This window comes from Natrix helvetica (assembly GCF_964273705.1).
Source record: "Natrix helvetica genome assembly, chromosome: 4".
NCBI classification, from domain to species: domain Eukaryota; kingdom Metazoa; phylum Chordata; class Lepidosauria; order Squamata; family Natricidae; genus Natrix; species Natrix helvetica.
Genome location: NC_138550.1, coordinates 56,600,405 through 56,617,662, shown reverse-complemented (window position 1 = coordinate 56,617,662; position 17,258 = coordinate 56,600,405). Strand labels below are relative to the sequence as shown.

Here is a 17,258-nt window from a genome sequence, read left to right as displayed (position 1 = left end):
ATTCTTTTGTCCATCTATTGAATTAACTGAAGCATGTGTTCTTCTTTTAATAAGATACAGTTTGTGACTTTAAAAAGCTTTTAGAGGATATCTACCTAGAAATAATTGTTTCCATAGAAACAATAAGTTATGCATCCTGTTCATAAGGTCAGTTACAGGTTTTTTACAGCTGCAGCTAGCCTTTGGAGTCTGCTACTTTTCATTATACAGTTTCAGACTTGCTAAGTATATAGCTCCAGGGCAACATAAAACTCCTTAATTATTGGAATTGTGAACCTGTCTGAAGGAAAGCACTATGAGTAATCTGGATGATATACTATGGAAACAATAAATGTAATTCTACAAAGCTCTCCAAAATTATAAATCAAAATTCCTCATGGCTGTCCCAGTGACAAAGCAAGTAGAATTTTTACCTTACATATTACTTTGGGTAAGGGGGGGAAATGCCATTCACCCTGGGTAACCAAGGGAATTTATTGCAACTTTTAGCTAAGGGGTAAAACCATATGCTTTAAGCACATGCAGGATGTCCATTTTAAATAATATAGTGTGGTAGCTATAAAGCAGAGGACTTGTGAGAGTTATAATATCCCACAAATAAAACTGCAGGTAAAGATGAATATGGAGAGAAGCCTGCAGGTAGGGGTCTCCACTGTTATTTGAAAAATTGGGCAAGTCCTTTTTGTATTATTTTAGTAAGCAAAATATTCTACTTTAAAAAAGAAATGTTATATTTTTAGACCAAATTGATTAATTAGCAAAATTAATGCAATACCCATTGCTAACTCTAATCAGATCTGACCACTGGTAAGCTAAGGGATTTAAGCTATTATAACTTTTTAAAAATATCTATGTCTTTCAACGAAGTGGAATGTTGCTAAATCCTGCAGCTGTACAATTTATAATTTGAACCAATTAGAAAGTACCTTACTAGGGAAGAATGGTCATAAGACCATTTACCTTTTGCTTAGGATAGAGTCAATGATTTTCTGCCTAAAAACATTGGTTTGAATAAGAAATACTGCAAACGTGATGTATATTCATCCTAATTCTAGTTAGATTGCATATGCGCTCTTTGAAGTATTATATAATTCTTTTTGCTGGTAATTGGGTTAGTACTGATCAGCAACAAAAAACGATACAGCTGTGTATTGCAGTTGTATTATCTGATGTTTTATTGAGTTGTAAGTAGGGATCTGTATTTTCTCAAGATTGATCAAATAGGTAAACATTAACTAAGCACAATGAGAGCAACTACAGAGAGAGAAATTCTGCAGCTCTACATAACATTTCAATAGTATCTTGAAAGGGACAGCATTTCTAATTACATGCAAGAGGTCCTTCTGATTGCTTTTGACTATGCAACTCTGAAAATAATGAATTGTGAAAAACAAGCAAATTCAGACAAATTAGCCAATATTTCCTCAGATTGCAGCTGGGTGGGGGGTGGGGTGGGGAGATTGATAATGGTTGCATTCCTGTAATTCACAAGCTGCATCTGCTCATTGAGTGTATGCCTCATCCTGCTCAGAGAAGTTCAGATGTCATTGCAAAAGGTTTTATGTACAGGCTTTTAGGTAAGAAATTGTAATATAATATAGTGAACTTAATACCAGCCTTAAATGAACAGTAATTAAAGTGGTGAATTGAAATATCATAGTTGAAATACGATGCAGGATGGAGGAACCAGAGTACTTTGCCAAGAACATTGATGGTTTGTCTTTTAAATGATACAGTGTTTTAATCAAGTTCTCACAGCTATAATGGCTGAGCTGAACCTATAAAATGCATGTGGTATCCAAAAGGGATACTGGCAACAGTAATAAAGAGGAGCATAAATTATTCTTTCAGTGACAATTAGGGGATAAATTGACAGTGAACTCCAGCACAAAGCATGCAAAATGTCAGCATGATGTGTTTACCCTACAGAGGCTTTCACCTAAATTTATCTCAGGAATTTAATATTTTCCAAATTAGCTCTAGTAAATGAGCTTCCTTTTAATTTCTTCATTTTAAAAGAATTTCCATTCAATTTTTCAGGCATCAGTAACCGAGTAAAATGTAGGGTAAATAAATGATAACTTTAATATGTTTTCTCTCTCTTACTAAGTGGCCATGATATTGGCTTTGACATATCATCTTAAAAATATATGATGCACCAAAAATGGGAACAGTTTATTGTCCCTAATCTTTCATTCTTTTATGATTTATTTAGAATATTTTCAAGATTTAAATCTGCAGTACATATTGATTTGAAACCATGGCTCATTTCATCAGTTTCTAAAACTTTGCTACTGCATTAATATTGAATTAAAAAGGATCTCATCTATGCCAATAAAGGGGGATAGTAGGACTGAAAACTGACAGGTTTGTGAGCTCAAAAAAGCAGCTACAAGAATAATTTTGTAGTAGAAAAGCCATTATTATTCCAACCGAGATAGTGATTGGTGACTTCAAAGATTTTCTTGAACAGATTTTTAAAAATGTTTTAAATGTTTGTGAAATGTTCTTGCCTGCCTTACTAAGGACATAGTTAATAATAGATTCATACATTTATATACGTACCTCTTGATCACACCTTGGAGAAAAGGCAGGAATGTAAAATATTGTGAACACAATAATAGATGTCTTTTGTCAATCATGTAATTTTCATTCTGCTTGCCCTAAATATCTGTTTATCCCTTTGGACTACATTGTCTTCAGCACATTATCCAAAAACAGTTGATTGGTCTCTCATAGATTTTCACACAAGATCAGAGCCAGCATCTGGATTTGGAACAAATGCCCAGAAAGTCACTTATTCCTTGTCCTCCTCTATTTTTCTTTTGCCTTTTTCTTGATTGAATTCTGAACATTCAGAATGTATATTTCAGAAATATATGAATCCAAATAAACAATTATTTGCTGCACATGCTTTTTTTTAGCCAAACAAAAAACCCGGTTATTTTTAAGTTATATGAGAAGACCATCATTTGGGGATAACTATTGTAGAAATTAAACTCTGTCCATGAATTATTAAGTATACTCATTTTCACTGCTTGTGAGTTGAAAGGTTTGCTTTCATTGCACACACAAATGAAAAGAAGTAATTAGAGCATCAAAGGCAGTGAAGCATCTTATTACTTAAAGCTTTGCCTGAAATGTTATCATTTGGCTGTATTGTCCTTTAGAAGAGTTGACAAATCTTACTTATCAAGGAAACCATTATCTTTTCAATTATGATAATTTTTGCTTTTTCTTCCAGAAATATGATTATAATCTCTGACTATTTAGAACAGATGGTCATATTAAAGTGTGATTTAAAAATATCTGACTCCAAAATTGGTGTTTTGTTTGGGTTTCAGTTATTTATTTTACATTCAGAAGCATCATTAAGCTAATAAAAATAAAAAGCACTTTTCATTCATTTTCTTTGTATTGTATTCTATGCTGCAAATTAACCATTGGGTCCTTGGTTTCTCTGAGCTTTGCTGTTCTCTTGCAAACATTTCATTACCCAACTAGATAACATAGAAGGGAGTAGGATTTGGTCTCTACATGCCCTATCATTGTTGATGGCAGTGTTTTTGGTGGTTCTTTGATTAGGTTTTCACTGTTTGTCTGAGTTAGTAGTTCCTTGTTTACTGCTTGATTGTTGGTCTAGTATTAATCTTGGTGCTAATCTCTGTTTATTTAGATGTTGGTTGCTGGCAAGGAGGTATTTCAGTCTTTTTGATTCTTTTTAAGCTTTTAATTGTTTCTTTTAAATGGTATCTACATGTCATTTATCTCTGAGTGCCTGTTGATGGCTGATTTGTCTGAGTGTGTAAGACTTCCAGGAATGCTCTAATGCTATTGGAGTTAGTTTAATCTAGGAAGTTCACAGGTCCCCAGTTGAAATTATGGTGAAGCCTGCCCATGTGTTCTACAATTAAGAAGTTTTCATCATGTCTTGTGACTGCTAGTTATGTTTATAGATACGTTCTGCTAGACTTCTGTAAAACTCTCTTAAGGATCTGCAAAATCAAAATTATTCTCCAGCCTGTGTTTAAAAAAAATACAATATTAAAATTCCATCTCATAACGATGAGAGAGCATGATGGTAGCAGCAGTGAAAATTTTAATATAGTAAATGTTGATAAATATACATACAAACAAAAGTTCTTTTGGGGTCCTCCATGATTTTCTTAAGTGGAAAGGCATCCTGAGGAATAAAAAAATAATAATCCTCTGGTAGAGAAGAGTAAGTTTGGGAGTGGCCTGCACAAAGTTTGCCTATATGCCAACCAGAAAGATTTAAGCCACTGAATTGTACAAACTCCATAAATATGAATGACGCGTGATCCTCTTAAGGTGATATCAATATTTGTGCAAATTATCTGGTCATACAAAAGTTAATGTTTAAGAAAAAAACTATTTCTGCAAACCCTGGAAATAGTTATCAAGTATAGAATGCAGAGGTAGTCCTTGCTTAGCAATCACTCATTCAGTGACTGTTTGAAGTTACAATAGCATTGAACAATCATCAAAGTTGTGGGCATTGTAGCATCTCCACAATCATGAGATCATGATTTGGACATTTGTCAACCAGTGTACAATTGTGAGTGTCGCAGCATCCCGCAGTCACATAATTCTCAGTTGCAATATTCATTGCTGCCTTCCAACAAGAAAAATCAATGGGGAAGCAAGCAGGAAATCACAATTCACACTCATGTGATGTCGGACTTAATGACCAAGCTTGATTTCTTTAATGACTGCAACTGAAATTGCAGTTGTAAGTTTATATGATAAAGTAATCTTTCATTTTGCAATTGCATTGATTAGTGACAGAGTTACCAATTCTAAACGAAGATAAGAGCCCTGGTGGGACAGTAGTTAGAATGCAGTATTGCAGGCAAACTCTGCCCACAGCCTGGAATTCGATTCTGATGGCCCAAGGTTGACTCACCCTTCCCTCCTTCTGAGGTTGGTAAAATGAGAACTCAGATTGTTGGGGTCAGTATGCTGACATTGTAAATTGCCCAGAGAATGCTGCAGTGGTGGATTTCAAAATTTTTTAGAACCTCTTCCGTAGGTGTGGCCTGCTTTGTGGGAGTGGCTCGCCGGCCATGTGACCTGGTGGGAGTGGCTTGCCAGCCATGTGACCGGGTGGGAGTGGCTTGCCAGCCATGTGACAGTGGGAGTGGCTTGGCAATCATGTGGCTGGATGGGCGTGGCCAATTTGTAAAATGTGGTGAAACTCACTTAACAACACTCTTGCTTAGCAACCAAAATGTTGGCTCAGAAACTCTGGCATTTGAAGCACGCAAGTCTTAAAGCTGTCAAGTTACAAGACCCTTGCACCCTTAACCCTTTAGAAAAAAAACCAGGGGTGTCCAACTTGACAGCTTTAAGACTTGTGGACTTCAACTCCCAGAATTCCTCCTCTCGCCCTTCATCTTGATGATGTGCAGACGGGTGGGGGGAGGGAGCTGGAACCGATTCTAAACGGCACTGTAGATTTGTGGAACCTCTTCTATAGAACAGTTTAGAACTGGCAGGAACCCACCCCTGGAATGCTGTAAAGTACTATGGGACTATATAAGTCTAAGTGCTATTGCTGTCTCTGTTGGAAAATTCTGTTCTTTTTATTTATAGAAATTCTAGATAAATTATCAACATTTCTCTATCTTTACCTATAGTTCTTCCTGAGTGCTGCTGTTCTGCACCAATCACTGTGTATCTTGTATTTTAATTTAGATCTAATCAATTTTATATAGCCAATTATGGCAGATGAAAAAAAAGAATTAAATAAATATAAATTAGCAGCTTAAAAATTCTCATACATTAACCATTGTATTTCTATTGGTAGCTTTATGTAAATGCTGCAAAATATGCTTGTCTTTTTCCAAGATTAAAAGTATATACCATGCTAAAAATATCCGATCATATGCCTGTGTGGGAAACTAACTAAAGCAAAGAACATGTTGTCAAACAAAGAATAGAGATTCCATCCAAACTTCTGAATGGTTTTATCTGTCTGTGACTATGAATCAGGAAGCAAAGAGGAACAGTTTATCCTTTATGTAGAAATAGTACAGTTATTACTTTTATAGCCACCTAAGCAATTTGTTTTATTTTCGGCTACCAGACAACTTTCTGTGTTATTACTTAATAGGAAAACTGTGCAATGTGTTCAATGTAATTTACTCCCTAAATCTTTACTATAGTACTATAGAAATTATCTTGATCCCTTCCATGTACTTGATCTGTTGTCTTCTATTTTGCTGAAATTTGCCAAGCATAATAAGTTTTTCCAGACATCACAACTTATATCACTCACGTGCCGTAAATATGTGAGTTTCTGCTTGCTGATCATTGCCTCAAGGGAGCAGTCACTTTTTATTTCATCCAGAACTGATTATCATTTTTGTTGCATTCTATAGCATTCCTAGAAACTGTCTCCAAATCCATAATTCGAAGGCATTTTTTGCTTTCTCACTGTCCAGTTTTAATAGTTTTATTGTTACTACTCTAAAGACCATCATTTTGACAGATCTGGTCACTGTTGTAATTGAAATCTCCTTGTCACCAGAGCTTTCTATGGCTTCTCAGAATCTGATAGAAACCCAGTGCAAAACACCATCTCACATATATTAAACACATAGGTTGCATTCAGTTCAGATTTTACAAGCATTATGTACAACTTGAATATTTGTATTATTCTTGCCTCATGCTATCCATTTTGAGATTAAGCAGCTTCCTGAAACTCTGTATAGCACAATTACTGAACTTTTTGCTCTCTGCTTAATATTATGCCAGATGAGTGTTTTCTGCTTGGAAATGTATAAACTCTGCAATGTTGGCTTAGTATATATGCATGGTGCTCTGTTTTGAAAACATGCTTTCTAATCTGGAATTAAGACAGAGTTTGCAGGTGTAGGCAGAAACTCCCTCTGTGATTGAAATTAGCAGATGGCTTTTTAAAAACTTTTTAAAGACATGGGATAGCTCTTAAACATCATTCCCAGCATCTGTTTGCGGCTCAACTCTGCCTATTACAGTTCCAATAAAAGCATCTGCCCTTACTCTTTCCCTCCCTCCCACAACCCACTTCCATCCAGATGTTGATGTCCTGGGATATTTCCTCCCCCAAGAGTCCAACCAAATAACTTCACTCAACACCTTCAAACACAACCACAGTCTTCATTATTGGACTATTGCAAAATACTCTTGAAGACCATCAGCAACTACAGCTAGTTCAAAAGAGTATAAGTAGTAACAGTTACTTTTTGATATGTGTGATCACTACTAAGCAAACTTCATTGCTCACCACTTGGCTTCAAATGTAATTTGAAGTGTTATCTGTTACCTATAAAGCCCTTCATGGGATAAAGCCTAATTATTTGAGAGATCCTCTATCTCCTGTGTTTCTTTCCATTAGATGTATTCAGGCAGAGTGGATATGCACCAAGTCCCTTCAATTAAATGCTGTCTTCTTAGAAAAAGAGTTTATAAACATACCTTCTCTGTTAGAGAACATGACTGCTGGAACAGTATCTTTCTAGAGATATACACAGTTTCCACTCTCATTGTTCTCCATAAGTCTCTTATGACCAGTGGTGGGTTTCAAAAATTTTTAGAACCTATTCTGAGGGTGTGGCCTATTTTGTGGGTGTGGCTTGGCAGTCATGTGACCGGGCGGGTATGGCCAACTTGACATCACTCATGCACACTCAGTGACATGACTACCCCCACCCCCAAGCCATGTGGCAAATTTTTGGGGGACTCCTATGAGGGGGGGGAAGAGAGGGGAAAAACTCCCAAAAATAGACAACTGGAGGATTAAGGGCCAAAATTAGGGAGATCGGAGAAGGCAGGATAGAGAGGAATCCAGTAGAAAGATATCACATGCTGGAGAAAGAACTTTGGGAGATCGGAGGAGGCAGGACAGAGGGGAATCCAGTAGAAAGCTATCACACACTGAGGAAAGAACTTTGGGAGATCTGAGAAGGCAGGACAGCGAGGAATCCAGTAGAAAGCTATCACATGCTGGGGAAAGAACTTTGGGAGATCGGAGGAGGCAGGACAGAGAGGAATCCAGTAGAAAGCTATCACACACTGAGGAAAGAACTTTGGGAGATCTAAGAAGGCAGGACAGCGAGGAATCCAGTAGAAAGCTATCACATGCTGGGGAAAGAACTTTGGGAGATCGGAGGAGGCAGGACAGAGAGGAATCCAGTAGAAAGCTATCACATGCTGGAGAAAGAACTTTGAGAGATCGGAGGAGGCAGGACAGAGGGGAATCCAAGAGAAAGCTATCGCACGCTGGGGAAAGACATTTGGGAGATCGGAGGAGGCAGGACAGAGAGGAATCCAGGAGAAAACTCCTGAGCTTGCTGCTGCTGCTGTCTGGTAGATTGTGCTGCTGGACCTCTCTATGCTTCTCCGTTCACCACCTCCACTCCCAGGTATGGGACTTGACATCGAATTGCACGTGTGGTGTGTGCTTGTGTCCTGCAGTCTTGCATAGTGCCTCCACCCCACCCTGGGTTCCTCCTTTTGCATTCCGTTTTTTGTGCCTTTGGGTGGAGGGAAGTGGGCCCTGCACCTAGCTCTGCGCTCTGCTCCACCTGAAGGCACGAAAACGGACCCAAAATTTTTTGGCTGCTTTCAGCAGCCTCTCTCCTATAGTGTTGCCGGGTCTTGGTGCTCATTTTCCTACTTGGAAGCCATGCCGTGCCCGCTTTTCCTTCCCCATCCCAGAAGACGAGGAACACTGCCACGCCGGAAAGAAGAAGCTGGCTTTTGGAAAGAACCTCCCCCTCCAAAGAGCCCATGCCCGGAGACAAAAGGGGGGCGGGCTGGTTTGAATGCAGACGAGTGGGCGGTTTGGGGCCAGCACCTCCTTCGCTAATTCAGGCAGGCAGAGAAAGAAAGGAGGCTTGTGATAAAGCACTCCTGCCTCAACTATTGCATGCCTCCTTTCTCCACCTCCTGAACTAGCAAAGAAGGCGGGCCACTAAACTGCCCGTTTGCCCACATTTAAACCAGCCCACCTCCTCTCTTTTGGCATGGACTCTCTGGAGGGGGATGGAAGGTCTCTCCCAAGATTTGCTTCACTTACCTTGCGGCACAGTTCCTGGAAACGTTTGGGCAATGGGGGGGGGCTTTCTCACACGCCGTTGGAGAAAGAAAGAAGGCATGCAAGAAAGCCCCCCCCTCACTGCCCGAATGTTTGAATGAAGGAGGCTGGAGGCTCCTTTGCCCTTGGCTATGCGATCTCCTTTCGTTCTCTACTGTCCAAATGAGTGAATGAGGCAGACGGAGAATGAAAGGAGATCGCGTCGGGCGGGGGGAGAGAGCCAAGCATTCCAACCAGTTCTGAACAGCATGGTAGATTTGTGGAACCTCTTCTACCGAACTGGTTAGAACCGGCAGGAACCCACCCCTGCTTACAACTCATCTTGTTCCCAGATTTGTAATTAGGGTGTCTGTAGAGTCCCTATCATGTTTTTATTGCATTTTGTATTTTAGAGAAGTGTTTTAGGTTTGAGAACTCAGGAATCATAAATGTTCAACTTATTGTATGTTGTCCACTCTCCTTGGAGATGAGTAGCCTTAAAAAATCCAATAAAATAAAATAATTAAAATAAAACAAAGATGGCCCTGCTAGTAGCTCATGCTTTTGCAAGTGTAACTTTTCAAAGGCCTTGGAGCTATATTTTCCATCATATCAGGATGGTAATCACCAGGGAGATGTTTAAACTGTTCAAGAACAGACAGATGCTATTAAGTAATAAATGAAGAACGATCACTTTTATGAAATACCCAAATTTTATCTAAATATTAAGTCTGTAGCATGTTATGTTTTATGAAAAAGGAAGCATCTTCCATTAAATGGCTATCACGGACTATCTATTGTTTAGAAGCTGTTTCCCAAGAGAAGAACTATAATTGTTCTGTTCCATGGAGTGGAAAAATGTGTATATAATGAATCTTGAGTGGGCAACTGCTATTTAAAGAGTTATATAAACATATAACAATTATTTTAGTTCCGAACATAGCGGGAATACTGTTTAATCATTCATTCACTCACTCTTTCCCCATTTTCTGTTTCTTTGAATAATAGATAAATAATACATCAATTTTTCTTCCATTTATGACTAGAGTGGATCCTGGAGGAGCACAATAGTATTTTTTTAGAGCTATTTCAGTCAGTCTTTCGGCTGGGATATGATACTGAAACTACAGTATTTTGGTCACTTTGATGAAAGACCTAAACTGGAAAATGGATGGTAGAGTTTGGGGCTACTAAGCTTTCTGGATACTATACCTCATGCCTAAAAAAACAAACTTATAAACTCAGATTTAGCAGCAAGAGAACATATTTTAGTTATATTTCATACTGCAATGTGCTCTACATGAGGCTATCCATGAAACATTTGTTTTCATTTAGTTATATAACAATAGTTTAAAAGAAATGAAATGCAGGGCATTGCTTTTATTTGCAGTAGTTGTGTTATTATCTGTGTATCTCTTTTAAAATTAATGAAATATATATTAAAAAAGCATATACAGGTAATCCTTGATTTACAGCAGTTCATTTAGTGACTGTTAGAAATTGCAACCATACTGAAAAAAGTGACTTATGAATGTTTTTCATACTTATAACTGTTGCAGTATCCCTGTGATCATGGGATAAAAATTCAGACACAAATATGAATCATATTTATGACAGCTGCAGGGTCCCAGGGTCATGTAATTCTCTTTTTGTGACCTGATTTGCCTGATTCGCTTAGCAGCCGTGTAACTAACTTAACAGATTCATTTAATAACTGTGGCAAGAAAGGTCATAAAATGGGGCACTTAACAACTTTCTTGTATAACAACAGAAATTTTGGGCTCCATTGTGGTCATAAGTCAAGAACTACCTGTAGAAGTTGCAGTTACTGTAGGATAAAATGTGTCAGCTAGGCTACTAACTAGTACAGGTTGCATACACCTTGTAATGCCTGTACTGAAAGATCTTAAATTACGCCTGGCATAATTTAAGGTTTAGTTAGTATGTAAAGGTTTAAACAGCTTAGGGCAGTGTTTCTCAACCTTGGCAACTTGAAGCGCTGGCTGGGGAATTCTGGGAGTTGAAGTCCAGACATCTTCAAGTTGCCAAGGTTGAGAAACACTGGCTTAGGGCCTGCTTATCTAAGGACTGGCTCTTCTTTGAATCTTGCTGTTTGTTAAGCTCCTCAGCAGTAGCATGGGTCTCTGTGAAGGAATGGGGAAAATCAATGGAAAAAGTGATGACATATATGCAGCCCACAACTTACGTACAGTTTATGTTTTTGTTTCAGACATTGCGAGTCAACTATTTAATACCAGCATTTGTGTGATGGCATCTTGATTTTCTGCAGATAGCTGAGAAAAGCTTTTTCTGCAGATTCTCTAGAGAAGTTTCTTGCAGATACCCCTGCTGTTGGGAAGTTCATCTTTCAAGTATGCAGGAGAAAGTCTTCTTCTGTATGGTTCCTGGACTAATATGCCCTCCATTATGAGTGCATTTAATTTTGACTCTCTCAGTGAACTTTAGGAAACTTTTCAGGGTGAAACTCTTTGGGCAGATTGTTAATTGTATTGTTAGTGATCATTTAAATACATGTTTATATATACCATTAGGGTTTTAATTTTTTTGTTAGCTGCCTTTAACGTATCCTGGAGTTGAAAGGCAAGATGTATACAAAATAAAAAATAAAAAATCCTTTTTTAAAAAAGAAACACGGAGTACCTTTTATAAATAATTCAGTAAATGCCTAATTCCTATACATTTATTTATGGTAGAAACATTAACAGAAAGCTCCTGTGAATTATATTCTGTGATCATATTCTGGGCGTGCTATTCCTATCCTTATTTACCTGTTTAGTCATACATACATTTAATGGATAGCATGTTCCCCCATAAAACAATGATTCATTGTGTCCAACATTCATTGAAGCCTTTCATATTTCACTCCTTTCCAGATCAGTGTTCATCTACTTTGATGCAAACTACACTGGAACAAATGAGATATACTCCTGCCCAATGGATTGGGATTAAATATGTTTTTGTGAATGTGACCATCTGAAAGCATGGAATGGTGGTGTTTGCCTTCCCTCCTATTCAAAATACTATTTTTATGATCTTGCCTTTCTTTCTACCTTAAATGCACGAATACCATCAACTCTGCAGTAAAAATCAAGTGCAGGGCTGCCCTCCAATTTCATGCATCAATATTATACAATAATATAATAATACAATAGCAGAGTTGGAAGGGACCTGGGAGGTCTTCTAGTCCAACCCCCTGCTTAGGCAGGAAACCCTATACCATTTCAGACAAATGGCTATCCAACATCTTCTTAAAGACTTCCAGTGTTGGGGCATTCACAACTTCTGGAGGCAAGCTGTTCCACTGATTAATTGTTCTAACTATCAGGAAATTTCTCCTCAGTTCTAAGTTGTTTCTCTCTTTGATTAGTTTCCACTCATTGCTTCTTGTTCTACCCTCAGGTGCCTTGGAGAATAGTTTAACTCCCTCTTCTTTGTGGCAACCCCTGAGATATTGGAACACTGCTATCATGTCTCCCCTAGTCCTTCTTTCTATTAAACTAGACATACCCAGTTCCTGCAACTGTTCTTCATATGTTTTAGTCTCCAGTCCCCTAATCATCTTTGTTGCTCTTCTCTGCACTCTTTCTAGAGTCTCCACATCTTTTTTACATCGTGGCGACCAGAACTGAATGCAGTATTCCAAGTGTGGCCTTACCAAGGCATTATAAAGTGGTATTAGCACTTCACGTGATCTTGATTCTATCCCTCTGTTGATGCAGCCTAGAACTGTGTTGGCTTTTTTGGCAGCTGCTGCACACTGCTGGCTCATATTTAAATGATTGTCCACTAGGACTCCAAGATCCTTTTCACAATTACTACTGTTGAGCAAGATACCACCTATACTGTACCTGTGCATTTCGTATTGCTTGAAATTAATGAACAAATTTGGTTTCGTTGCCATATGTCAAATCACTCTGCAGGGATATGTATTTCTGGGTTGAGCACATCCTCTGTCTTCTCTCTGTGTGCCTCAGCACACGTTGGCAGTCAGGCATGCAGACTAACTCTTTCTCTTTTCCCTTCTCTCCCTAACAGGTGACCTCATGCATTTGCCACCGTATCTTCGGATGGACTTTTTGTTAAATCGAGGTGTTCCAGGCACTAGCAGAGACTTGGGACAGACCTGCCTGGAACCCCAAAAAAGCCGAACCTTGAAGCGCCCGGCCGTCTTGGAGCCAGTCCCTGTGGAGGCTTCCTCCACGAGAGAAGCACAGTCATGGCAATCTGGTGGCGTAGCAACATTACCTCAGCGAGAAGGAGCTGAGCTAGGACAGGCAGCGAAAATGAGCAGCTCCCAAGAATCCCTCCTGGACTCTCGGAGCCACTTAAAAGGAAACAATCCCTACGCAAAATCTTATACCCTTGTATAACGAAAAGAGAGCATGGCTGGACAGTGGCTGTACATACTTAATAATTATTTAAAAATCCAATCAAAGCTACCTTTTTTATTGAATACCAATATTTATAATTAAAGAAGAAGATTGCCAAAATATTTGGGACACAAATGCAACTGACAGACAGTGCAAAGACTCTCCTGCTTTTTTTCTGTCTGAGTGTGAGCTTCATCTGAATGGACCTCCTCAATTTTTTAAGAAAAGGAAGTCCACTTTTTTCTGATGTTCACAAGCTTTTGTGTTTTTACTGATTTTCTACAAAGTGCATGGGGACTAAATAAAATATTTTAAACTGGGAGTTCCATCACACACAATTAAGAAGAAAGAAAACAATTTTAAAAAAAGGAAAGCACTCTATTTGTGAATTTAACAGGGATATTTATTTTAAAAAAGGCAAAAAAAGTCTTTTGTCATGTTTTGCACATTTTTTTAAAACTAGAAAATGGGTCTTTGATCAGTTCTTTTTTCACTGTTAATTAGAATGAGTGCTGTGTGTCAGTGAAGTGGGGAAGGGAAGGGGCATCAATTTGATTTGGCATCTCTTTTCTTTTTATATTAATTTAATGAGACACTCTTTGCATTTTGTCTATGCGAAATAAAAGGGTCTTCTGCCTTTATCTGTGCGTCTGTATTGCCTTCCCTTATTCACACTGTGTTCATTTAGCACAGGTAATTTCATTTTTGTAGATTTATAATCGCCATAGACTTGACTAGAAAAAGTTTTTAATCATTGGGGGGTTATAATAAAACTCGGGCTGACATATAACAAGATGAGCTTGACTTTATAGTTATAAATGTATAATTATTCATCATTTATTTATGCTTTTCTTGTGTTCATTTGGTTTTATCTCCAATAGACAGTTGTATTAAAAGGTACAGGAAGCAATGTTCTCCTGGGTTACATTGGCTAGGGACTAAAAGAAGAAAATAACTTTTATATTCTTTGCCAGGTAGAACATGAAGCTGATGGATAGAAAGGGTTAGGGTGAAGCAGACCTGTTTCATTTGTTCAAAGATTCTTGTGGAATATATGATTATTGTATGTGCTCCACAAGAATCTTTGAACAAATGAAACTGGTCTGCTTCACATTGTTCCTACAAATACTGGGCACCTTTGTTTCATGAAACCACTTTAAGAGTGATTTCCTCAAGCCTTTGTTGAAGTGAAATACTCCTGCAGAGATCTAAATAGCCCTAGTAAAATCTAGTTTAGGCCTGAACATGAAGCTGGTTGATGAAAGGAAATACTCATTTCTTAATTTACCTTTTCTTTCAGGGCTCAAGGCAGCCTATATAGCAGCCCTTTTTTTTCATTTTTACCACAACAACTCTGAAATAAATTGGGCCCAGTGTCAATAATCCAGTAAGCTTCCATACAGAGTGGGTGGGAATCTGGTTATCCTCAGGCCTAGTCCAAGACACTAACCAGTAGATATATTTCCTAAAAATTCTAGATGAAGTAGGAATAAGAAAAATAAAGAAACAATAAAATTGATGCATCTTTAAACCCTTAAATATAATTTGATATGCTATGATGCTTTCTCCAAATAATGGAGTTCAAGGCTGGTTGCCTTTTTGAAAGCTGATCATGCTCTATTTGGTATTGTATCCTCCTTGTGAATATTTTGAAGTATAGGATGCTTGCTAAGATATTTTGCTGTCCTTCACTGCTGCTTTATCTCTTAGTGGTGATCTAGTTCGTTCCTTAGCTCTCTCTCTCATCATGAAGACTGGCTAGTCCCAGCATCTGCAACACAGAACAATTACATTACACATGCTAATGGTCCACAATCCTGAACCTCTCAGCCTACCCATTTAGTGACACATTGATAAAATAATACCAGTAACAATAAGAACCTCATCACAAGGAAAACTGCCAACTTTAAAATCCCATTATATATCTAACTTAAATAGTTGTAGTCATTTTTTTCTCTGTAGCAGATGAAATGTAGGTTTGCAGTTTAGACATATGGAGTTACAGTTTAAGTTGTTCATAGAAATACTGGTAAATAGTTCAGGTGGGTTTCCCTTTCTCTATCCTAATCAAAGAAGTTAATTAAATCAGAGAAATGGGGAAATTGTTTCATTTTGTTTTTGTATATGTTTTACAGAAAAAGAGTACATTCAACAAATCATCTAGATGTTTGAATTGAATTGCTTTCATGTAGAGTCTACAAGTCAGTAAAATATTACCATCTGTTGAAGACAAATTATATTTTGAACATTTATTTATTTTGATTACATCAAAAATTTTAGGTGACTTTTCATTGTTTATAAATTTTATTATATTAGAATCTTAGTTATTAAAATGATTAAGATGATTTTGAAATACATCTAGAGAGCATAAACAAACAACAAAAGATAATTCTTGTTATTTCATCTGTTGTGTTCTTGCAAAGCTCCAATATCAAACACCTGGTTTCAGCTGTGAGAACCAACTGTAGACAATGAGACGGGGATTAAAAATTCCTATAGCAGCAAGGTTTTTGTTTCAATTTTACTTTGAAAAATCCCGCATGTGTACGTTGAACAATTTCTTTGCAGTACATGAATCTTTTCATCACGACTGTTAGAAGTGACTCTCTTTTCTTCTGTTTTATATGGCAATGATCAGATAGTCACATAACCATTCCTATTTTAGCAATTTAAGATTTTCGATTATAATTGTGTTCATTTTACCCCAATCTTTTTGTGGCATTTGTTTAATATTTGTTAAACTAAAGTACTGATAATGTATAATCTATTAATTTATAACAGAAGACAACTGAATGGCTATTCTTCTAGCCTTACGATTCTGCTAATCCTATGAATATTTCCACAGACTGGCTTGAAGAGAATTGCAAACTAGATGGCTATTCAAATGTATCAGGTTCTATACAATGACTATGTGCATATAACAGGATGAAATTTCCATGGTGAATGAATTGTTTGGGAATTTATGTTAAAATGTATAGAGAGCTAAAATAATTTGATTTGAAACATAAAATGAATTCTAATTTTAATGCTTTCGAATGTATGTTCAAGATATTTTTTTCTGTTTGTTCTTTACACTATTCTTCATATTCATTATTTTTCCAACCAGTGTCTTAAACCAATGCCAGATGCATCTACTAGTTCTCAATAAATGTTGAAGGCTGCCCTGTGTTCCTGACACTGAGCAGTTTTTGGATTTGATGCAAAACTTCAGCTGCAAAGTAAAACATTTTAAAGTACTACCTTTGGAAGTCAGAAAGTATAAATGTCACCTTCAGTACAACATAGTGTTGATTTCTGAAATGTCTTGAAGATATCAGCAGAATGAAATGAAAGAGGAAACAAATTTGCTTTTCTTTTGCTGATGTGTATACCTGCAAATGGAGCAGATTTAGTCACAGAAATATCAACCATGCAAATCATATATTGTAAAAAAAATGCCCCTAACAAATCAACAAGGTAACAGACAACTGAGGCTTATCCCCTGGAACTGTTCAGTCTAATATTATATCTACCAAGATGAAAAGTATATGTTCTTACTTCTGGGAGAGGGGGAACCTCATGTGATATTCAGAAAAAAAGTATGCTTACAGTAGAATGTCAAAATGAAGACATAATTCATAAATATATTTATAAACCTATTGAATTTATAAATCATATTTATAAGCCACCCAGCTCTTAAAAACTCTGAGTCCTGTAAATGCCCGTCAATTGCAATTTTTACCTGCATTTGAAAAGCTAGCAGAAAAGGATTTGAGTCATGTGCTGTACTTTTTATTATTATTCAA

At 37.3% G+C, this 17,258-nt stretch overlaps 1 protein-coding gene across 1 annotated transcript in view; it reads left to right on the top strand.

Annotated features, from left to right (window-relative positions):
* The window catches only part of DSCAM (DS cell adhesion molecule), a 379,550-nt gene extending 365,163 nt beyond the window's left edge, over positions 1-14,387 (top strand). Inside the window, exon 33 of the mRNA XM_081950395.1 lies at positions 13,139-14,387. Coding sequence (XP_081806521.1) covers positions 13,139-13,473 — 335 coding nt within the window. The 3' untranslated portion in view covers positions 13,474-14,387. The remainder of the gene's footprint in view (positions 1-13,138) is intronic.
* The last annotated feature ends 2,871 nt before the right edge of the window (positions 14,388-17,258 follow it).